At 38.3% G+C, this 25,066-nt stretch overlaps 1 protein-coding gene across 4 annotated transcripts in view; it reads right to left on the bottom strand.

The window, feature by feature from the left end:
* CCSER2 (coiled-coil serine rich protein 2) overlaps positions 1–24,483 on the bottom strand; it is a 78,218-nt gene extending 53,735 nt beyond the window's left edge. For 2 of the 4 annotated variants that reach the window (XM_009272349.2, XM_009272365.2), the window contains exons 1-3: positions 24,305–24,483; positions 8,393–9,869; positions 7,250–7,452 (exon numbers count right to left, since the gene is read on the bottom strand). In XM_009272349.2, coding sequence (XP_009270624.1) covers positions 7,250–7,452; positions 8,393–9,830 — 1,641 coding nt within the window. In that variant the 5' untranslated portion in view covers positions 9,831–9,869; positions 24,305–24,483. The remainder of the gene's footprint in view (positions 1–7,249; positions 7,453–8,392; positions 9,870–24,304) is intronic. The other 2 variants (XM_009272357.2, XM_009272373.2) reach the window with 1 other exon arrangement.
* Positions 24,484–25,066: the final 583 nt, after the last annotated feature.

Here is a 25,066-nt window from a genome sequence, read left to right as displayed (position 1 = left end):
GTGGCGTAGCAGGTCGTTGACTGCTTCCTCTTGGATTATGGGGTTTTATCCTGCTCACCGTCCCTGTCTTCCAGCCCAGGGGGCTGAATACCCTGCGGATAACTGGTCTGCCTGTTAAAGACTGAGGCAAAGAAGGCATTGAGTACCTCAGCCTTTTCCTCATCCTCGGTGACAATGTTCCCCCCAGCATCCAATAAAGGATGGAGATTCTCCCTGGCTCTCTTCTTGTCATTAATATATTTGTAAAAACTTTTTTTGTTGTCTTTAACGACAGCGGCCAGATTGCGTTCTAGCTGGGCTTTTGCCTTTCTCATTTCCTCTCTGCATGACCTAACGAGATCCCTGTACTCTTCTTGAGTCGCCTGCCCCTTCTTCAGTGGGTGGTAAACTCTCCTTTTTTTCCTGAGTCCCAGCAAGAGCTCCCCATTCAGGCCGGTCTGATTCAGCCAGGCCGGTCTGAAAAGTCTCTGAGCAGAAGAAGAAAATATGGAACTCCATACTGCCATTCCACATTAGTGATGCTATGTGCTATACAGCTCTGTCCATAAAAAATGGTTTCCAGTATGCTGGGCACAGAGGGAAATGTAGAAGGAGGTACAATACAAATTGCAAATATCTGGCACCCTCTGGGTTTGCTCTTAGTCACTTCCCAGGAGGTTCACAGATACTTTTTTGTTTTCTACAGTGTGTCCACACCCAGTTAGACAGATATGCCACTGAGAATTTCAATTATTGCCCATACAAATCTACATGTCTCCATCAGATGATTTCTGAAGTGCCTTTATCATTGGTTTGTTTGAATACTTTCCAGGTAACAGGTAGATAAAATTACCTCCCCCTACACTGGTATTACATTCTCACAGACAGTCTCATTACTCTGACATACTAATGAATTCAAATATCTATTTACATACCTATAGGGATAGATTGCCCAGTTTCCTCCTCTGTGGTCCAGTTACCTCACAACAGTGGCCAGATAAACTTGGCAGCAGCAAGAAAGACTAAAATGTCTGGGGTCTCACAGGCTCGTTAGGCAGCATTTTCAGGTGGAACCAACTACTTCAAAATCCAAATTACTCTAATATAGGTATGACAAGATTCCCCAAGCCTAGAGCCATCATACTTAAATATTGTTATACCACAGGAATAATGCCTTCTCCTTCCTTTCAACCTCACTCCCTCACTAAAGTACTGGGCATCTAGTCATGTAATTAGTTGTCACTATACCAAATTCTCTAGCAAAGAAATAAATTTTAAAAAAAATCTAACCACAAACAAAATTAGAAGTGTGTATTTATTAATGTCACAATGAATTCAAGTCAGAATGGCACCGACTGAGGTGAAACCATCCTTTGGTTTCAGGCACAGAACAAAGTCAGACCCTTCTTAAGGAAGTGCCCAATTGAAGTACACAAACTACTTTAAGGAAGCATCATAGGAGCACACAATGCAATTAATTCTCTGTATTAGCTTAACCTTTTGTTAGCCAGAAGACAAGTATCCTAACAAAGGAGGAAATGCAATTAGTCAACACTGTTCATTTGAGTACAGGCTGTCAAAAAAGATACAAGTGTCTTTTTTTAATGCTGTCCTCTGCTTTGAGAAAGATCTTTATTGGTCTTTGCTGAACCACAAATATATCAATAAAGTAACACATACTGATGATAATACCAAGTTTTACTATTCATTTTTAATTCATCCATTATTCTAAAAACAGACAAGTAAGGCTCCATAAGACTCACTCAAGGTCACAAAGTGTGGCAGATCAGCAGTTGGAATATCTTTACTCATAGATCATTGAACTATTTTCTAAACTAATAGCAAGTACACTCAATCTATCGGTGAACAAAAATATTCGGTTGATTCTGTCTCTTATTGGGGAAAAAAAAAGAAAGAGCTGAATGGCGTGCAAGTCCTTCCTGACTGGAACATCTTCGCTAATGGAGGATTTTAGTATCAACTTGCAGACAGAAAAGCAAATACAAGAATGGGGAGGAAAAAAGCCTTAGATGTTGGAAATCTAGGGGTTTCAGTAATGGCTTATGTAAAGATACTATGAAAACCTAAGTAAATTTAAGAGTCTTTGTTTCAATAATAAAATTGTATGTATATATTCTTTCATATGAAAATGCAGATTTGACATCAAAGCAGTTATTTTTTTAACTTTTCTTTTACATTTACCTTCAGCATCTTAAAATCTTAAAGACACTTCATTTGCAACATGAAAAGCAGAAAAAAGAATCAAATTTCAACTAGCTCATTAGATGGAAACTGCTTTTTATGTGTGCTTCTTGTAACTAGCTTGCACCTGAAGGGCTCATTTCAAGGCTGCTTTTTTTAGAAAGTTATAGCAAAAAAAGTCTGTGTCAAGAAAAGATACATACTTAGTTTCACTACACCCTGTTAAATGGATGAAAATGAAGCATAAGACCTTCTGAATACTCTGTACTGTATGCCTCAATAAATCAACCGTTGCTTCTTATGAAAAACTTCATGAGAATGCAACTCATTTTCAGTATATTACTTAAATTGTGTTCAAGTCTGTAAACATTGCTTTTAATTCAGAAAGATTTTGTGCTGAAAATGCTTCCAGCGGCTGTTATATAGTGCTGCTAGCACAGTATGGAGACTCAGTATTTACCTGTTTGGAATTAGCATTGTACTGTTTCTGAAATAATTTCAGCACTTCTATCGTAGTATTACATAGTTCCATCAAAAAAAACCACACTGGGCAAGAGGTATCTTGTCTCAAATGGTAACCTCTTAGGGATTCACACTTCATAAAAGTCTCCCAAATACTACTTTAAAAAACAATCCTTATATATCTGAATAGCTGGTTTATTCCACACTTTTACGTTATCTTAAGCTTACTTGCGCTTGCATTTTTCTTACAACCATAACAAGAGAGTCCAAAACTTAAAAAGTCCAGCTTCTCATAGAACAAGAACTATGGCTTTGGCATTAACCTCCTGAAGAAAATGTACAACTAAAGAAAGGAAGATGGGTAGAAAACAATACCTAGAACACTTCACTCTACAGAAGTAAATGTATCAGGAATACACACATTACAAGTCTGAATTCACATAATAAATTACCCATTTGAGAAATCAAACTAGCAATTTAAAGCTTACTATAAAGTCATTTTGAGAAGTGAATTATTAAAAAAAATTAAGGTAATTAACACCAAATTACTTGTAAATAAATTACTGTAAGAAATTAGTGATCGTACTAAACAATGCTATTTTAGCAAGCTTATTTTCTCTTTCTCTGAGAAGTAGAGCATACTTCAGCATATTTCACTGTGAGTACCTATGCCCCTCAAACCAGAAAGCATTCTGCCCAGTCTCAAAAACTAATTCAAAATTGCCCTTTCCCAAGTTTCAATCACAAAGGGAAAAAAAAAATAACAAAATAAAAAAAAATATTTCAAAAATTTCCTAGGAAGAAGAAAAAAAATATAACTATCACACACTCCAGCTAAAATTCTGGCCACGTGTCAATAAATGACAAAATAGATTCATTCCAATGATCCAGATTTCTCATCCCAAGAGCAATTAAATTCTCAGCAAAGCAGCTAAATAGATTCATTCCAATGCGATTCAGATTTCATCCCAAGAGCAATTAAATTCTCAGCAAAGCAGCTAAAACCCAGCTGTCTCTTCAAGCCAGATTTCAATTATTATTCCATAATCCTATATCCTTATAATTACATCGATGCTCACTCTGTATATACACAAAATACTGGCTTTATTTATTTCAGTAAAAATTAACATAGCACAAACATTCATATTGTTACTAGGTCCTACAGTAAAAAGGGGTCAGAGGACTCGATCTCTTTTGTCTTTTTCTAAGATAGGGTCTTGATATGACCTGATAATAGAGAGAACACTCATAAAAGTTTCCTGTCTAAACCTACTTGCCCAAATGAAATCGCTTTTAAAAGAGAAAAAAAAAAAAAACAACACAACACACCACAACAACTTGTTCTCTAGAGAGTATTAAAGAAGCCAAAGCTACTGGAATATTTTCAGTTTGAATTTTTACTTCTCGCAAACTATTATGCACTAGAATAGTGTAGTGTCTTTAAAAAAAGCACATACCTCAGAACAAAACACACAATTAGAACTGTATTATCTATCCTGTTATTGGTGTAAATAAGAACTTCGACTTTCCAAAAATATTCAAAGCTTCACTCTGAACAAACACGTATTAAAACTTATGTTTCTCATGTGTCTACTTAATACAATGGACAGGAGAAAACAAAACATCTCAAACCTTGCTACAGCAAGAGTGCTTCATTATTGGTTAAGCAGAGGAGCAATGAGGCTCCAGTTAGGATGCATGCTTTAGGCTACATTGTTTATATGTATGTTGAACAGTATTTCCAGACAAAAATTAATGAAAGCAAAAGTGTAGCAAGGTTGATCTACTAGACTGTAGCCCAGGTTCTCATTCCAAGAAATAGGAGAACACACATTTACGTTTCCTGCACTATGAAGTAAAATGACTTCAGTCCTAAGCAGCTATTTCAAAGATCATTGTAGAAATCAGACATTCAGTCCTTCAGATGTGTAACTACCAGACTTCTACTGAGGCAATGCTAACTCTCTCAGCTGCTAACTGAATAGGCACAAGCAAGCAAAATACTAATACAATCTCCCCCTCCAACGAAACAGAATTCATCTAAGAACTAAGAACTCTTAAAAATCTTGATTTCAGCTTGGGTCTGTAAATTGACCAGTTTGTTTTTTGTTTAATGAAGACAGTTATATTACAATCATGATCCCAATTCAAACCTAGAGACACAACAGTGTGTAGATCCACATTAAGGTTTGTTGTTTGGGTTTTCGTTTTGGTTCCCCCTCCCCCCCCCTTTCTTTTGTAATCTAACTCAATTTTGTTTGCAAGGCTTTTTTGTTTTTAAATAATTGTAATCTAAGATTCTTTTATAACTACTCACTCAGTGGCAGTAAAATGAAGAGACATTTTAATTATAACCCTTAACTTGGTCCCTGACCTAAAGCAATCTAGCAACAGAATTGATGAGAGCCTGTATTAAAAAAAACAACCCAAAACAAATAACCAAAAAAACCACCAACAAACTACAAACAAAACACAGCAAAAGTTATACCTCACATTGCTGAGCAGCTTTCTGCCATGAAACAGTAAAGCAGCTAGGTGATGTTAAAGTAGGTAGCTGAAACACACGACATGAGCAAACAGTACAGCTACATGTTAAATGAGAATACATATAGACAAATACTGTCTATGTTGTTAATTTAAAGAGCCATCACAACTGCTCTGCTAAGCATCAGTCTTCTCACACAGAACTGAGCAGAAGTAGCATCAGTGATTTGGTGCTTAGCAGCAAAGACCAATTGTTGAAAGGAGTATAAGGAACACCAATTAAATGAACACTTAAAAACTTGAAGGGAGTTCAATTCTTAGAATGTTAACCAATTGATTTGTTGCCTCCAAAACCAGAAGTGAAACAAAAGTAGGGATAGTGGAATAAATTATTTTCTGTTACACAATTAGAGAATAAAAACATTTTCAAATTGACAAGGTCTCAAAAAAAAAAAAAAAAAAGCATGTCCTACTTCGCTGTAAGTCCCCATGGCATCGTTTTATGAGAAGTTATTTAGATTTGTGTAATGTTTAAACCTCTAACACTGGATTGCACATTTTCTCCATAGCTGTTGGCTCAGTTAGTGAAGAACAGAAGGGTTGTCCTAAGAGGCTTTTCCCCCCCCACCCCCCCCCCCCCATCCTTAAAACCAAGCTCTACTGAGGCCAGCAAAGATATCTGCTTTTATTCTCCCAAAAAAGGAACAAAAAGATTGAGTAACCAGCAAGCTCCTTTCATTGTCTTCCTATTCTGGCTGCCATTCCAGAAGCCTAACTAAAATCCCCTCTGCAACAGTTGCCTTTTCAAAAATGGTCAAAACACTCCTAATCTAAGATTACCCAGTAAAACCTGCACTGCCATCTATAGAAAAGTTTAGGAAAAGCATTTAATATTTGTTGATACTAAGGATGATACAGCTTAGAAGACTAACAATACAACAGCAGGATGGAAATAAATAATAATAAAAAAGGTGAATTTTGCACTAAACACTACCAATTACTCACCATCTAATTACCTGAATTGTTATTCAGCTATATTGCTTCTATTCACCCCAGCCTGATGCCACAGAAACTCCAGAACTAACCATCTGCTTTGGAGATTTCCCTGGAAATATTAATTCCAAGGGGCAGTCAGGCTGGCATTAGCTCAAGCACTCAAAATTCTTAAATTTGACTCTTATCAATTGGACTTTGACACAAAGATATTAACTGCTTTTACCCTCACCATTATCTGCATAATAAATTGACAGTGGTGACACAGTGCCTAACATGCCTGAACACATGAAGCATGACACATTGATTATACCAAATTCTTTCTGTTAGAAGTTCTGACTGTTAGTATCATGTTAATAAAATCTGAGCTGCTTAATTCAAAAGACTGTTCGATAAATGAATATGAAATGAAAAGGGATGAAGGACAGGCAGACAATATTTTCCTCAAGCCCACCGAAATCCCAAAGTTGGCTCCCTGACCTCAGCTGGAGGGTCACAGCACCGCAACAACTCTCCATCCATTCTTTACATTGAATGATGTTTCTTGCGGATCAGTTATAAGTTTAGCAATAAGAAAAAGGTTGTTACGCATCTTGTGTATCGCATTTGAGACATACAAAGAGTCCTGCTACAGTGAGCTACAGTCAGGCATCTACCTTAAAGATTCTATGCTTGAACAAACTGAAAAATCAAAATAAACTTCGGTTCAAAAGGGTCCTATATGTATACAGTATAGAAACAAGACGACGGAAGAAGTCAGATAGGCAATAGCTATTTTCTTGCTTTTTCACTCCTAGGTTTAGAGATTGGTAGGAGATATTTAACCTATCGTTTGCAGGAATCAATTCTTTTATTCTTTGTGAGCACTACCAGGAGATTGCATAAGGAAGGACCTGTTCTGTCCTAACTTGAGAAGGGGGGGGGGGAAATGTATGTAAACAGCCTAATCAAGGTCACCTGTCCAGAAACAGGAGTTCCTAAACAAGAAGTTTCAAAAACCTATCAACTACAGAGGAAAGAGGAAACAATTATCAAGTAAAAAATACATTAATTCTGTTTTTAAGATATACTTAATAAGCAATAAACTCAGAACACTATAATTATGCAAGTTATGCATATAAATACATACTATGCTGTTCATTTCTGAAGATTCGTAACTTCCACATGGATGGACACTTCCAATAGGTTCCAACCCTTCTTCATCCCACATATATGTGCCATCAGAGCTGTCAGATGGAGAAAGCTCAAAAGAGGACCCAGCTCTGTAATTTATCTCTGGAGAAATCACATTCTCAGCAGTATGCTTCGTGCTGCCGCTGTTGTCATCCACTGCTTAAAGAAAACAGGAATAGTCAAGATTCCAAAAACAATCCAATATGCCAAAAATAAACATTAAGATGTGTATTATTGGTGCGTTAACTTTTCTGAAACTGTACCGTAACAGAAATATTTGAAAGCATTCTACAGTATTGTTCACTCATTCTAGAGGGGAAAAATGCTTAAGCTGGTTTGGTAGTTACAACTAAGTATCCTTCCAACCTACATTTTTGCTAGCCTTTTACACTGCACTAATTCACTCATCGTGAAAGCTACTTTCTAGAATTCTGTATCTTTTTAACATATTAGAAGGTGGGTCCAAAATTAGATCCTTTGGATCAAATCTTTCAACTGTAACTTCTCTCAAAACAAGCGTGTACTATGAGAAGCCCATCAGAGACTTGAAAATGTGGCTTTTAAAAACATCTTCTGTCTCTTCCACTAATTTTTAAAGAATTAATGCAGAACACCTCTGGAAAAACAAAAAAAAAAACCAAAACCATGACATTCATATTTATAATTTAACTGATTTAATTAGACACCCAACACTTATTCCCACTACTTAGGAGTGGTTACAGCTGTTCTCTGCCTACAGAGGCTGGGGGGAGGAGCAGGGGGAGCACAGGGAAAGAAATTTTCCTAAAAGATCACCAGTCCAGAGAAATGAATGGCAATGCAAGGATATGCAGAATCCCACAACCCTACCACAAGCGTGGTTAAAGGAGGTATCATTCATTCTTATCCCAAAGAAAAAGAGCTCTTCAAAGTCATGCCTGGGAAAGGTAACTATCACACAGAAAAAGCACCGTAAGAAAATAAATGGGCCAGCATAGAGCCAAGTTCCATTCTGAAACAATTCACAAGCAATGGGTAATTATATAAAACAACTTAATTACAATTACAGAATCTTGATTTAGTACCTAAAATCTCAAACAGAACATAACAAAGTATTTACCGGACACGTTTATATCAAGCCAGTCATCAGCATTACAGCAAGATCCTCCACTTTCCTTGAGAGAAGTGAACGGCTCAATGGACGTTATGCTCCCATGCTCTAACTCTTGAAGGCAGCTCTCCTTTTGCTGTATTTGTAGAGTTCTGTTTGGGTCTTCTATATCTATGAAATCATCACTGAAGTCTTCACTCAAATCATTTTTTTCAGAGGATGACAAAGAAGATATAGATATTTCATCTCCATCATCGCTCATACACATGACTTTTGACCCATGTTTTCCCATACTTTCATGCAGGCCCTCATCAGATTCTGTTCTTTGAGCACTGCTCTCTATAATACTGTTTTTCTCAACTGATCTATTAATATTTGTTGAAATTTCAGAGTCCTCCACAATGCATGCGTCAGGAGTTGTACTTTTGCTGCCATCCACAACGATATTTCCAGCAAATCGCTGCCTGCTAGGCTTCAGCAAAGAAGGCCGACTTAATCTGTATCCAAAAGAAGATGCTGACCCAGATCCGCTTGACAGCGGGGGCTTCTTTGAACAAGGAGCCGACATACCGGAGTAGGGCCTGGCAAATCCATACTTCATAGGTTCATTTCCATTGGGTACATCCAACTGACGTGCATTTCTTGACAGCAAAGTCGACCTCTGAGATGTCCTGGCAGCTAGATTTTGACTACGATAAGGCCTTGTAAGATCCACAGCTTTATTAAAGGAATGTGACCTGGTTAAAGATGCAGTGGGAAGGAAAGAATTCTGAATGGAATGTGAAAAACTTTGTGATCTTACCATTTTTTCACAGGAAAAAGCCTTGCTACTGTCTGTAGATTGTACCAGGCTTTCTCCTGAACTTGTCCTTGTGGCACTGGAATTAGCTCTAGGTCTCTGCAAACCTACCACCGGCCTGTTTCCATAAAATCCATTTAAATGTGATTTTGGAGCACTGAGTCCAGAATATGAGGTCCTTCCTGACAGGGTACCTTTGGTGAATTTTGCTGAACTAGAGAGTCCAGGAAAAGACTTTGGGTTTATTTCCTCAGTAGATGATACAAACATATTGGTTTGCTTTGCTGCTTTTGATGCAACCGAAGCAGTACTGTTCAAACCCACCCTGAGCACATCATTACCCACTGCTCCTTGAGATTGAGAATACTTCTCAGAATCAATTAATTTTTCGTTACAGTTATGTTTAGAGTTGGTGTCTCTCCCATTTTGATCATGAAGTTGATATTTATTTGATTTTTTCCAGTTGAAAGAAAAGGAAGACATGCGAACAGTGCCATTGTGCTTGCTGAAGTTCTTGCCACCATTATTCCCTGCTAAACTAACAGCTGTCCCATTTGGCATAGGTTGCAAGACACTTCCTAAAGTTTTCGTTCCGTATTTCGGTAGCCTGGAAAGCAAAGATGTCCCAATTTGATTTTTTTCTTCCATGAGCTATTGGGTACATTGGTCCTTATAGGGTGCTTGAATCTAAGGAAAAGAAAAGGTATATTAGATCTGAATCAACCACACATTAATCAACATAATTTGATATACATTTGCATCTATGTTTACTACATTCCTGTGCCTAACTATACCATGACGATACAAAGTAACTCACAAATTTTGTGAACTCCAGAGAAATACCAGTCACCAGCAGTTATTTGGCAGTAGTATGTTATTCAGGTCATGCCTCCCTCCCCCAACTTTTGTTCTCTAGATAAACTGCTTTTTTTCTTTTTTTTTGAAATCTATAAAATAAGCTTAAAAAAGGGTTGTGGGGGGTTTTTTTTCCATTGACCTATTTTGAGCAGCAAAGTGAATTTTTCAACTGTATTACAATTATTTAGTTACATAGGTCAGACTTTAAAAAAATCCCACAAATTGAACATAGCACAAACCTGTGGTCAGCAATGTAAAACTGCAAAAACTATAATGTAAAGTCTGACTAAAAGTAAATTTTTTTAAAATGATTTTTTTCAGTTTCCCCAATGTCTATGTTACAATACACAAAATAATCACTCATCATCCACCTTCACCATAGCATATTTTTTTTTAGGTCTTATTGATATTCCCAGTTCAAGATTAAAAGTCCTAGTCATTTTTTTCCCTCTTTGTATGGAAACCATAGTCTATTTTGGTCATCATCTCATTCACGTACAAGACTTGAGGTACAGGGCAACAGTTGCATAAGGTCAGTGTTAGTAAGTGAATTCAAAAGTTTTACTTCTGCACAGTGATACATGAACACATAACCCTAGCTACAAAAGTACGAGATAAAAAGATAATTATAGCATTCATGCATTCCCTTGTATCTTGAACTTCAGTCCCACCCACCTGATTTGCACTACAGGGGACTCCACTAAGTCTAAGTCAATAAAGATTTGTTATATCTCAACTTACAGTCACGTCATTTTGGTCTACTTTATATCACACTTATTTTTTAAAGCCGTATCTGCTTTACGGACATATCTTTGCCTCAAAACTTTTTGCCTTGAGAATTCCGATTTCCTCGCTTTGATATAGCGCTTTTTGTTTCTTCCACACTCATCCACATATCCATCCTACTATTTGGACAACTATGTCTGTATCACCCTTCTGTACAGCATTTAGTCTGTTGTTTTTCCTGGCTATACAGTATGAGCAACTCATCTAAATGCTATTATTAAAGACTTGCAGTTCAGACAATAAGGCCTTGAGAAGTCTCCAAGTTTCAATGTTGCATCTTAAGACAAGGTTTACTCCAGTGTTAAATTCTGTATTTGCAAGAACTAGGTTTCTGATTTTTCAAGACAGTTGTAAAAGGATATTTTGCTTTTGCTAGCCTGGATTTTATGTTTTCGTCAGTTCCACCTGCTGGTCTTACAATGGTGTCAAGACACAGAATTTCAGTCGTTCTATGTCATTCCCTGAAACTATTATCTGTGTTTCTCTTTTCACAGACCTACACACAGCTGGCAGGACTGAAAAAACCCATGAAGATTTTTAAACCACAGCAATTACGATGAGAATCAACACACAGCAAGTAACATTATACTTATTCAAGGTACAGGAAATAATCTTGTGTAACTACAGCAAGCATTACCTTAAAGTGAGTCACTCCCCAAGTTGCAAGACCTCACTAAGAAACACTTAAGATAAAATCACAGTGGCATTAAATTCATGCAAACTGAAGTACCCTTAGGATTTTATAAGTGAATAGGATGCCCCAGAGCTGTACTTCTGGAAGCAGATCTACATTAAAAAGATGATACAAAGAGAAACATACTCAGAGACATGGCTTTTTAAGGGCTTCTAACCTAGTGAAAATATCAGAATCCACATCCTACAACTGGTAGAGCGCATTTCTATTTAGAAACACGCAAATCCAGAGTTTTCAAATACTAAGTGAATTCTTGCACACCGGAGACATAACCCTCACCTAGGCATACAAAGAAGCACACAAGTGTTTCCCCCCAGCAACAGCAAAACATTTAACTCATTATGCATAATACGTGCCTGTATGTGGATTTAGGCGTCTAATGTTAGACTTATCTCAAAAACACTACGACCAACCACACCTACTAAGAAAAGCATTCACAGCATCTCATTCATGTATCTGTACCCATAAAAAAGAAACTTGCCTACAGTGTACCTGTATACCTCGCAAATGAAAAAAACATTATGCTTTCATATCAAATGCTGACCTCGAAGATACTTTATGTCAAATGTATACAGTAAAGGCAATAAAGTACACTTTTTTTTTAAAATAACTCCATGCGTAAAAAATGGCCTTTAACATCATGATGCATTCATTGACAGCAAGCAGATCCATCAAAAAGTATCCCAACTCTAACAAAAAGGCTCAAGTCTCGTACAGAAATCCTCCAAATTAAGAAAGTTAAATTAGAAAGCTGCTGCGCCCGCAGCCCAGAAGGCCAATCGTATCCTGGGCTGCATCCAAAGAAGCGTGGCCAGCAGGTCGATTGATAACCTGGAGCAAGTTCAGTGGAGGGCCACTGAGATGATCAGGGCTAGAGCACTTGCCTAGTGAGGAGAGACTGAGGGAGCTGGGCTTGTTCAGTCTAGAGAAGAGAAGGCTTTGGGGAGACCTTCTTGCAGCCCATCAGTACTTAAAGGGGGCTTACAAAAAAGATGGCGGCAAACTTTTTAGCAGGGCCTGTTGCGACAGGACAAGGGGGAATGGCTTTAAACTAAAGGGGGGTAGATTTAGACGAGATAGAAGGAAGACATTTTTTATGCTGAGGGTGGTGAAACACTGGCCCAGGTTGCCCAGAGAGGTGGTGGATGCCCCATCCCTGGAAACATTCCAGGTCAGATTGGACGGGGCTCTGAGCAACCTGATCCAGTTGAAGATGTCCCTGCCCAGGGCAGGGGTGTTGGACTAGATGACCTTTAGAGGTCCCTTCCAACCCTAACTATTCTGTGATTCTAATTTAACTTTCATGCTTTACGGATAATTCCCTTTTCACATCTGTCTACCATCTCTTAGGTGACTGCAAAATTTAAATGAGGCCTTTTAATGAGATTACTTTAATCCTCCACCAAGTGCTGCAAATTAAACTTGAAAAGCAGACCTTTGAGTTCTCTAGGAAGGGTGCTTGCTCATTTATCCTTAATTAGGGAAAGACAAGATATTATCTTTAAGAAAACTGTACTGATTGCTTAAAATACTTCAGATAATTAAATTAAAAGGCTGCCTACAAGCAATACTTGCCTGTGTTTTGTTAGCTACATAACTGTAACTGCTGTGTTACCTTTTCAATTTTAGGTTGCATTTGTTTGGTTGAAATACAATGCCGTCAAAAAAAATAACCACCCACAGTATCATGTTTGGCAGATGTTACTTTTCCCAGAAACCAGAACATTTTCTCACGAAGTTCTCTTAAACATCCTCAATCTTGACATATATTTATTACTAGAAATTACATTACCCTAAAAATGAAAATTCATATATTTATTACTAGAATTTAAATTACCCTAAAAATGAAAATTTCTTATCAAGAAGCATAGTACCTGCAAGTTACAGTATGATTTCTGCACCCCATGAAACTCAGTTTCAATACAATTTAAGTCATATTCTGCTGTATTATAAAGAAATTCAAAGTAATTTTAGACTTCTGCAATCTATGGATTTTGTCAAAACAGACATTTGGGCAAACCAGCCTTATATGCTTTGCCTTAGGAAATACATTATCTAGTGCACACAAGCCTACTTGGGAATTGAACTAATTATAAAGAGCCTGGCCTTACATAATGATCTAGGGAAAAGGAATTAAAACTTACAAACCCTCTCTGAAGTATAATCTGAATTAACTGAAAAGCTGCTACATCCTTACCTTCAAAGATATTCAAGATCCTGGTGATAAGCAAAAGGATATTCAGTCTCACTCTCCTTTGTGCTTTCTGTATAGGATTATTTACACCTCGACAAGATCCTCCAATGTTACTTTCAACTAGCAAACACAACATTCGCTTTTACATCATTCACAATCTGTTTCAGTAACACCAGGAAGACAGTTGCCTATATATTAACTTCTCGGCAAAGTTCGGTTTTGCATCTGAGACTCCACCCTACATGTTGTGGAATGATTATTACAACAGAAGACAGCTTAAGGTTCATACATTTCAATGTTTGGGCACCTTTAAAATATTGTGATCCCTATGATCCATGCCATCAGAGAGCTAAGAGCATTTTCAAGTTCCAAACAGATTACTATGAGTGGGACCAAATTCCCCTCCTATTGTTATAGCAGTGTGGAATAAACAGCTGCTGGATGAAACATATCCGACAGACTGGTGACAGATGAGAGCAATTCTGCAGAACTATTGCTATGCCAACAGTTTCGGATGTATGTTTCATTCTTCTTCAATTTTAAGACCACCTAAATAAGAAACAGAAATACTGAGTAGCTAACTTAAGATGCTTTTCTTACAGCAACTTCCTTCCCAGTGTGAAGATTTTTTCCCTTGTGGCACATAAACATAAGTTCACTGCTTCTGGATAACAAAGATGGTACTTTCCTGTATGTCTGTAAGAGGCTGGCAGCTACAGCGGTACACAAGCTTCCTTACCTACTGAGAAACATTATGTCCATCCATGTTCATATATCAGCAAACACCAATTATTAATCAGTCAATTTTTTTTGGTATTTGGCATGGGCAGGCTGACAGAACAACTGCTATGAAGGTCTGTGAATAAATGAATTATTCATATTTCTGCCATCATGTGCTGGATGTTACTGAAGCCAATGAAGTTCAATGACCACGTTTGCCAAGCCAGACCTTATACTCCTATTACTTGCCTTCTGCAGAAGACTTAAGAATTAAGATACTATCTAATTCTACTTGTTTGCCTCAGCGACAGGTAATCTGAAGCAGCAGTTACCACTATTCATGCATATTTATCTTGCCAACTCTACGGTGCTAAAATTTCCAGGGACCTTCATTCTTTCTCCTAGAAAACAAAAGCACGTTTCTAGTGTACAAACAGCATGGACTGGAAGGTGAGAACATTCCTCCTGTGGTAACCTAAATTATCTCCTCTAGTGAAAAGCTTACTTGACCACAGCATTACATTAGGGCAGAGAAAAGAACTGTTAACTATTGCCCGAGCAGTGCAGAAAGTAAATGAAGCATACCCTTGGGCACTGAAGAGCAAATGGCAGGAAATGAACGGATGGCTCGAGGCAGGCACAATCTACTACCTTAAGTAATAATTATATCCTGTTTTCTGCACCACGCTTCTAACAGGAGAGCCCTGCTGAAATCTGAGACGCAAGACCAGCTCTTCAAGGTGCTACGGACATGCTTCAAGATAGCGGCTCCTAACTTCTCACTGATTTTCACGATAACTAAGATGCCCTCCACACACCAAAAAAAAAAAGATACAAACTTGCCAATTTGAAAAAGATTGTAGTTTACTTCTAATTATCATCTGCTGAATCTAGATACACCACATGGCCTTTGTGAATTTAAGTGCACGTGTATTTCAACTCTGTCCACTGTGCATTGCTTATAAAAGCAACCTCTGTAGACCTCTGGGTTTTAACACCACAGCTTCTGTTTCTTTATTCTATTTATTATTTTTCTATTCGGACACACAGAAAAGCAACCTCTGTAGACCTCTGGGTTTTAACACCACAGCTTCTGTTTCTTTATTCTATTTATTTATTTTTCTATTCAGGACACACAGAATGCAGATCTTTTCACCACTGATACATAGGAAAACTTAAGCATAACTTAAGAACAATTTCTCTTTAAAATGTAATTTAAAATGCATTAGGGCAGCTATGTGAAAATATCTTATTTCCACCAGCGTAGGGAGATACTGAATGACATAAGCGAGAAAATCAGGGAGGGCCCTGCAACAGATGCAGCAAAAGGCTTCTTCAGCAAGGACTTAGGAACACTGCAGGATGAGTAACATGGTTGCAAGTCACTTTTCAGGTCTAAGAGGACCACAGGAGCTTAACAGAATGAAAGAACTGGCAGGAGATCTAGCTAGCAAACACCTGCTCTGAGCAGGACATGCCCTGAGGAATTAAAGATGATGAATGCTGAGGAAATTGTGCATGTTGTATGAATTAAATTGAATCAGAATACAACTAGAAATTCTGATGGCTCCGAGACTGAACTTCTGAGTATTTACAACTGTCCCATATTGTTTTGTGTTATTTACCCTGCACAGACTAGCTCCAGCTCAATCAAAAAAAGCCTTCTCTCAACTCCAAGATCCAATAAGACTACAGCTCTGCAGTAAAATCCTCCAAGCCTTCCTTCCTTCTCCTGTCTTCAGCGTCTCTGAAACACTCTGTTCTTGAATCAATTCCCAATGCTTCATGAAGGCATCCACGAATTTTAGTGTCTCTCCCTTTACCATGTCCAAACTGCATCCCTGACAGTCTGCCTTTTGAAGGTACCATAGTCATAAAGTACGGTAAGAAATTCCAAGATACTTAATGCTTATTGTTCTGTTTCTCTGAAATAATTTTGTTATTCTGTGTTCGAAGTTGTGAGATTCTGTTCCCAGATGTCAGAAAGCTTAGTTCTTTTCTATTCTTCCTCCCTCACACTTAGGTATGCTGATGTAAAGTTTGATCTATCAAACAGCAAGCAACCCAGTTATCCAAGCTGCTGTTGTGCTGAATTTTATTTACTGACCAGAGTGCACTGGGTCAAGGAATATAAGCAGAGCATGATAATGAATAGAGCGAAAAGGAGGAGAGAACAAGAAAGACATCCTGAAGAGATCGGGGCTTCTGTATTTCTAACATTGCACGCTATCTTTAGCCAATACAGCAAAAATATATGACATTCCTTGCAATCTTTAAAAGCATTATAGTTATTCATCAGAACACGGTTTCTTAATGCTTTGTAAGGCTAGAGGACACAAGCACTTACTGGAGAAAAAGAAATAGGGAAATGCAGCTCTATTTTGTAGAAGAAAGCTACCAGAATACTTTCACAACCAAAAAATCCATTCACATACCTTAGGGCCACACTCTCAATTCACTCTGCCGTTAGTGCTATTTACATTGAACATCAGGCACCTCAAGGAAGAAAAAAAAAAAGGGCTGTGCTATCTGCCCAGAAACGTATGCTTTGTAATAGTTTGCCCGCTTGTGCTTTGCATATTAGTAAAATAGACTATGCATTTTAAACCCCAAATTTTCACATCAAACCTTACCAAAAGGTTGAAACAAAACGGGATTTGAGCGATCATAAAACCCTTAAGATTTTACTGAAAAAACTGTCATGCAAATTTTAACTAAAAGTAAGACCTTTGCTAAGGTTTCTCAAATAGGTAAATTTGCCCTGATTTCTGGCATTCTTACAACATGACTACTAAGGCACAGGGCAGTCAAAGTCCAGATGCGTAGCCAGCTGCAACAAGGGCGCAGCTTCAGGACAAAGAAAAGATGGAAGAAGATACTTGGGAGTAGGGGTATATTACTCCCAATAAGAGAATATCAGGGCCTGCAAAAAGGAAGAAATAGCGCACTTTCACATTCCTCTTAAATGCTAATACAGTTTATATAGTTCATTCATAAATGAGACGTGAAATGCAATGACACTTACTCTTTTCTGCATTAGTGCTGACAGCCTAGCTGTTCTCAGGGACAGAGGTCAGCTAGCAAGTGGAATAAAGCACTGGAGAGGCACAACTCCTCTCTGAAGCTGCCAACCACCTGATGCATCCTCTTGGAGGAAGTAATCAATTCCCTTCTTCAAAAGATCTACTCTTCTTGCCACAGCAGAGATAAAACATAGGTCTATTCTGACTTTGTCAAAATTCCGGAAAATACTTTTAGTAAGAACTAAAGGTGGCTCAGACACTGACGGACATCGGGTTTTCCTTAAGTTTGCTTTTGTGCACTCTTCCAATCACTCATCCAAATGTAGCAGTCATACCTTGTTAAATCCGAGCTAGCGATGTCAACTCTGTACCCGCGCATATAAACACCACGCACTTCCTGTATAACCAACTCTTCAAAACACAAGATCCAGAACATAATGAGGCTTTCACTGGAAATCCAGAGAACATAAGGCGCAGCTGATAAAAACACTACATTAAGTGTGCTGACCCCAAGAACAGCTTTCAAAGCATTTGTAAGAGGCGGACGGGATACATTGTAATAAATCAGAAGCAGAAACAACTGACATAATCATGACTGATATACCTAGCCCCAATGCAGAAACAATCCTGCTAGAAGGAATTAAATTATGTGGATTACTTCATTTGTTATGTTACACGATGAACAGCCTTCTGTGAACAGAACAAATTCAACAGATTGACAGTGAGTCATGTAGACCAAGCTTCTTTAGCAGGGTAGCTTAACAGCTCTTGAACTGCAAAAGATGTATTGTTCTCAAAATCTTTGTTGGTGAAGAGATACAAAGAGTCTTTATTTGCTTCAATTCTTTGATGACATTATTCAGTTTAAATTGTTACCAAATTTCCAGAGACAATAAACAGAAAGGGGAAGACCAAACTAGGAAAAGACACACACTATCTGTCTGCCTTACAAATCTAATGCTCTGCAACCTAAAGACAAAGTCATACGGCTACAGAGAAGAAAGGAACTAAACTACCGTATTACTCAAGCGTTATTTCACACACAAAAGTGCCGCAACTATACAGCACATCTATATCTAGGTTACTCTTTTGTGCTGTCTTAACACTTGCTTGTAGTTGGCGAGATTTCTATCTTGGAAGATAATCCATAATCGTGTATATGTATATAGAATCATAGAATCGCTTAGGTTGGAAAAGACCTTTAAGATCATCAAGTCCAACCGTTAACCTAACGCTGCCAAGTCCACCACTAAACCATGTCCCTAAGCACCACATCTACACGTCTTTTAAATACCTCCAGGGATGGTAACTCAACCACTTCCCTGAGCCTCCTTTTCTCCAGGCTAAACAACCCCAGTTCCCTCAGCCGCTCCTCATCAGACTTGTTCTCCAGACCCCTCACCAGCCTCGTTGCCCTTCTCTGGACACGCTCCAGCACCTCAATATCTTTCTTGTAGTGAGGAGCCCAAAACTGAACACAGTATTTGAAGTGCGGCCTCACCAGTGCCGAGTACAGGGGCACGATCACTTCCCTACTCCTGCTGGCCACACTGTTTCTGATACAAGCGAAGATGCTATTGGCCTTCTTGGCCGGCTGGGCACACTGCCAGCTCACATTCAGCCGGCTGTCAACCAACACGTGTACATACCAACATGTACATGTAGATACATATTCGAAAAACTCTGATCTTTCCGATTTGATGTAGATAGCTGCCTTTCAGAAAAGTTTTAAAGCTGACATAACTGTTTATACCATAAAGGCAAATTATTTTATGCTGTAGTTAAGATTGACTGAATAATCCCAAACATTAATAGCAGCCTAGAATCCAAGCTTTCTAGAAGTGAAATGGTGGATCCCGATCTCTCCTTTCAAAAATGTCATGATTATGTCAGCATCAAAGCAACTGACAGCAGAAAACAGGCCACTGCTTTTGCTGATGGTATTATTCCTTCAGCAACAGCATTTCATGTGGTAATTTCAATTTTTCTGAATTTATTCTTACAAGACAGACTAATCTGTCTCCGAGTTCAGACATAAAAGCAATGTCATTCTGCAAACAAGTATGAATTACCTGCTATTGTCTGGTAAATATTTCACTTAAAAATAGAGGAGCCTCCCTTTTCCCTCAGAACTATCCACTGTCACCAAACGATTGAAACACACCACTCCCATCTCTAACTCTCCTAGGAGAGACTTACTTCACCATTGCTTCAGTAACAAACTAAAGAGTCAGCTTCCAGTCACCGTTTCCTGCTACTTTAGTAATGCATGCTACCTGGAGTAGGATTTTTTTGCTGATAAGAACAGGCAGGCTGGAAGGCGAGTGAAACTTTGAATACAACCGATTATGAATGGAAATATCCCATTTTAGACTGCCACCTTGTCCATCCTACTCCTCTAGTTTGTTTATTCATCTGAAGCATCTTCTCCATATAAGAACACTGAGCTGTCTTGAGCTAAGACTCTCTTACAGTGGTACAAACAGATATTGTTCACTATATTTTTGTATTGATTATATAATGACTAATGACAGAAACAATACTACCCATCTGAACCACTGCTGAACAGTTTATCTATGAGAGTATCTTAAGATTAGCAATTCCCATTAGTTTAAATCTGCGACAAGGCTGTGCTTACCACCAATACGTAAGATTTTTTTTTCCCCCTCCAGTTACACATGCTCATTCTTTCCACTGCTGTCTGAATAAGAATTCTAGTTATAGGTTAAGCTGAATGACAAGCAGAGATAATTGAAGGAGAATGCATGTAATTCATAGACTCACTGGTACTGAGATATCCTCAGTAAGCCTGAAGAGGTTCACAGGTGATAATGGAGCAAGACTAGACAAGATGAAGCAGTAGGAAGACAGAAGAAAATAGTTCTGGGAATTTCTTTTCTACATATTGTCAATGCTATTTTAACATAGCTTAGCTTTTGTCAGAGGATCACGACCTTGAGACAAGAACACGTCAAACCATTGCTACAGATTTTAAAAACAATCATATTGTTAAATCAGCCATTGCTGCATTAAAAAAAAAAAAGACTAGAAAATGGACTGACAAAGATCTTTAAAACTTCTCTCATGAAAGAGAGCAAGTGAACCCTGGATAAACTTGAAATATTATGTAAATCATAACATTTCTCTGGGTTTGGATCATGGCGATTCAACTGTCCAGATTCAATTCTCCAGCTCAGCCATACAGTTCCAGCAGTCAATCTTATTTTAGAGGTGATGAATAAGAAAAATCACATTGTCTCCTGCGGTAGCAGAAGAGGATGAACAGGGCAAGCGTAGAACGCAACTTCCTCAACCTTCAACTACTTTCAATTCATAGGATTTCTTGAATTTGATGTAGTTTGTTTAGGAACCCTCCACAGATCTCTCCTCCGCTATCTTGTCCAACCTGTCCTTGAGCCCCCAAACTTTTTCCATCCACGACTGCCTTAAGCAAGGAGTTCCAGAGTCCTCCTAATAATTCTTTTAAAGATAATTTCATTGCCTTGTACAGATTCCTGAGGAAAACTACTTGTAAACTCCCTACATTGCAAGAACAGGCCACTGATTTCTGCTCTCCTTGCTACCAAACATACCAGTTATATCGATCAGTTTGTTTCCATATCTATGTGATTTCAAGAAGATACTGAATTACTTGTATTTTTTAAGTGAAGTTTGACTTCTCTTCAACAGCCACCCTTAACCAAAAATACTGCAGCCGTATACTGCCATATTATGGCTTTCAGCTGAAACTTGCTTATTTTTGAACCACATCTTCAAAGTGCCACTTCCTCGCTATTGAATTTCATTTCACTAGCACTGGACACTTACAGCTTCTGTCTATGATTCGATGGCTATAAATCACTTCCCAATCTCAAAACCAAACTCTCTAAAAATCTTCCAGTACTAAACAACTTCGCAAGTTTGCCACAGCATAACAAATATCAACATGTTTTTAACCACAAACCGGCAGCCTTCTCTAAGTATTTTAAAGCGTGTTTTATATTTTCTTGCTGATTTTCTGATACACGAACATAAACAGTTATATCTGAATGTACCTATCAAGGACAGTTTTCTACAATGTAGAAGACAGACAGTTGTTATATCCTCATACATTTGCAATTAAAAAAGAAAAAGGATTCTCAGAGAAACTGACGTGTAACTTCAGTTACTTGCAACAGTTTGTCCACAGGATCAGTTTCTCCCATATTAGCTTACAGAATTACACAGAGACAGTTATCTATGCTCACATTTTACTTGAATATCAGGAAGCTGATACATATCATTTGTTTTGTTCAATCAAGGTCTCAAATTCAGTCATAATAAAGTGTTATTTTTATAAACTACTATTTCAGAGAGCTTTCGTGACTGAATGATCTACACAGAGAGGGATTAGTTTTTTGTTTTTTTGTTTTTTTTTTTTTTAAAACTCTGTTTACTGATGGACAAGGCTATGCAGGATGAAAGATTCTGCTCCCTTCCTCAAGTCTCCTGCTACTAACAGTAGTAGCTTTGGCCTTGCCAAGTTTACACCTATGCAAGTTTGCCTTACTGAGATGAAGGTTAGTTAAAAGCCATAGCTTCCCCCAAATCAAAAATATTTATCAACAAGTCTATGTAATAATTTCATCGTGTAAGACCAGAAAAAATGCATTTAAGCAAAACCTATCTTTAATATGATTCATAAAGAGAACATGAGTTGAAGTACCATACAAATTCATATTGTAGTGAGAATCTCTATATCTATCTAGAAAAGACTCGAAAAGACTCCCCAGATCAAAGTACACGTTATACACGTTATTATTGAGTCAAGAGAACCCAGGATACTCAGTTCTCCCATGATGTGCCATTTAACTTGTGCTGTGTGTGTCACAAGCCATCTGGGCTAATTAGACTAAAAGCATAGGAGTTCTTTTGCTTCAGGGAATAAATTCAGAAATTGTTTGCAATTTAAGGGTTATTCCAGATCTATAACTTGTTCAACCACCACATAAAAGAAAAACATTATCAGCTATTTTCCTCTGGCTAATAAGCCAAGACTCCTGGCAGCGAGAACCTTGCCAACATTAACCATACTTCTGCTTCAATCAAAGCCATTAAAATGCACTCTGCAGAAGACTACCTCAACTCATCACAGACTAAGTGCTCATGAAAATCCCAACAATCTGTGGTGAGAAAGGCATTTTACTGAGAACTCACGACACCAGTTCCCCATGTGACCAGGAATAAGCATCCCCCACCCCGAGAAGACTTTCTTGCTTCACTTACTATAGGATATTATCAGCAGAACTGCTCCAGCTGAATCCTCCCTTCAGAATAGATAGAGAATAGCTAGCAAGCAAAGTCCAGATCTCTGCAAATCAAGCTACTTTTGATCAAGGAGGAAACAACAGTCTCAGAATGTCTTCCAAAATTCACCTATTTGATAGAAGTTTAAGAGTGAGCTGAAGTATGCGTCCCAGAGGTACAAAGAAATGCAAAGACCTACACTGACTAACCAAACTTCATCTTTGGAATAATTATTTTAATGCTGTTGGGATTTTATTGTAACATACATGGGTTCAGTTATCCAGAGATTTACGTAAGCCTGTTTTATTGCTCCAATTGAAACAATACAGGATTTTAAACCTAATTATCAAAAGCACCATTAGTATTTTGATCTTCTTAGTATCCCTGTTGGCAAGGAATTTAACCCTGCCTGAAAGCTTCTAATTAAGAAGATAGTGCTGCTGTTTACACTTCCAAATAGTGGCTGAAAAAGAACACGACAACCACCGCTGCAACTGGCTACCTTTTATTCCTTCATCTCTCTTCCATTTTCAGAGATCCGCACTTTCTAACAATTTTAGGCAAGCAATGTTCATCTGAAGACTGATGGTTTTTTATCTAGAGAGCAGGTGCCAACACTTCTTTGTAACCGGTTTCTTCCAAATAACCAATCCCTCTTAAAGGACTATCACGTCCAAAAGTAATAGGTTTTTCTCCAGCGAGCTTTTAACATGCACAGTTCCATTAAACAGGATTACTCATTAGTATAACGCTACATTAAATGAGATCATTATGCTAATTGAGATCATTATTATTCATTTTTTCTATATTCATATATATTACCACCTCAGTTCAAAAACACAAGGTGTAATAGTAGTCAAAAATACCAAATATAGAAATCTAAGCCTGAAACATTTCCACTGTTTAAATAGCTTTACAATTATAAGACAATACTCAGCAGTTTTTGGAGCCCAAACACTGAGATTTCTATAACGAAAAGTACTAACTGTGAGCAGAGATTAAACTTTGAGATTAAAAACATTTTTTCTACTGCAAATTGTATATTCATGTAGATCCCTGGTTAACATTTAGGTAGCTGGTTATTACTAATGTTCCACTTGTTAGGCATTCACCTCTTCAGCTTGGAGGCATTAAATTCAAAATGGGCCCACAGAATTTAGTTATGTGATCTTTATATACATGAGAAAATATCTGCCAAATTTCATTCAGTATCACCAGAAAACGTAAATATTTACTGCCTCATGCTAATACGATGAAGAGTTTTGTATTTTTGACTACTCCAGAAGAGATATTTTTAACGTTTCAGAGAACACTTGTAGTGGTTCTCAGTTATAAGAACATAACAGAACGAGACCTTAGATCCAACTTCATTTTGCTTTTAATACCGTCATAATGAAAAATCCTACCCTGCATCAAATCAAGGCTCAAAGCCCACAAACACCAGGAACGAACCTGCTACAAATACGAAGCACCAATCCTACAAGTTCAACCAATTCCCCTGAAAACGGGTAAACATCTTTATATGACATACCAGATAGAGTACCAGATCTACAATCCTTACCTTAATTTCTTGTCTGGCCTGGACACTAATGCTCTGTTACAGCATAAAGTTCCCATTCACTTTTGCTTTCTTTAACTGAAGATAAACAGCTCGACTTCCTCCAACTCAAAGTTAAAGGCTGAAGTTGCCTACGCTTCATTGTGTGTCAAAGTACATTTGACAGGACACGATGTTACAGCAGGCTCTGGATGATGAAAGCAAAGTCTTAGTGTCATTAAAGCAAAATCATCATAACATACATAACATTCCCCTGTTGTTACAAGCAAAATCTGAACAGATTATAGCTAAAGTAGACAATCCACTTTTTTTTTTTTTAAACTGTTGTCTTTGAACAACCACATACTGGATGCTTTTGCTTCTTCCCCTTTTTGGAGCTACAAAGAGATCTTTATGACCAGGGCCTTCAGCAGCTGTTTCCTAATATACCTGCAGGTACGTCTCAACAGAGACTTAAAAGACGCATAAACCACTGCAAAGCAGGAACCGACGGAGGCTCACAGCGACGGGCCTGCCATGCCAGACTGCCTTTAACCTCCCTGAGCAGCGCAGCTAAGTCGAGTGCAAGCCCCAGACACCACCAGCCAAGCTAGCACCGCTGCCAGCACCCTGCCAGCTGGGGGAGGCCGCACCTGTGGCACAGCTCGCAGCCAGCGGCCCCGCGGGACCCTCAGCTGACATTCGGGCCGCCCCAAAGGCGAAGGCTGCGCCCGGCAGGGACACGCAGGAGGCTGCCCCACCCGCCCGGCCCTCCGCCGCACTTCT

Source organism: Aptenodytes forsteri, unplaced genomic scaffold (genome assembly GCF_000699145.1).
Source record: "Aptenodytes forsteri isolate BGI_AS27 unplaced genomic scaffold, ASM69914v1 Scaffold106, whole genome shotgun sequence".
In the NCBI taxonomy this organism is placed as follows: Eukaryota; Metazoa; Chordata; class Aves; order Sphenisciformes; family Spheniscidae; genus Aptenodytes; species Aptenodytes forsteri.
The sequence above is the reverse complement of the archived record's forward strand: the minus strand, read 5'-3'. Positions and strand labels throughout refer to the sequence as shown.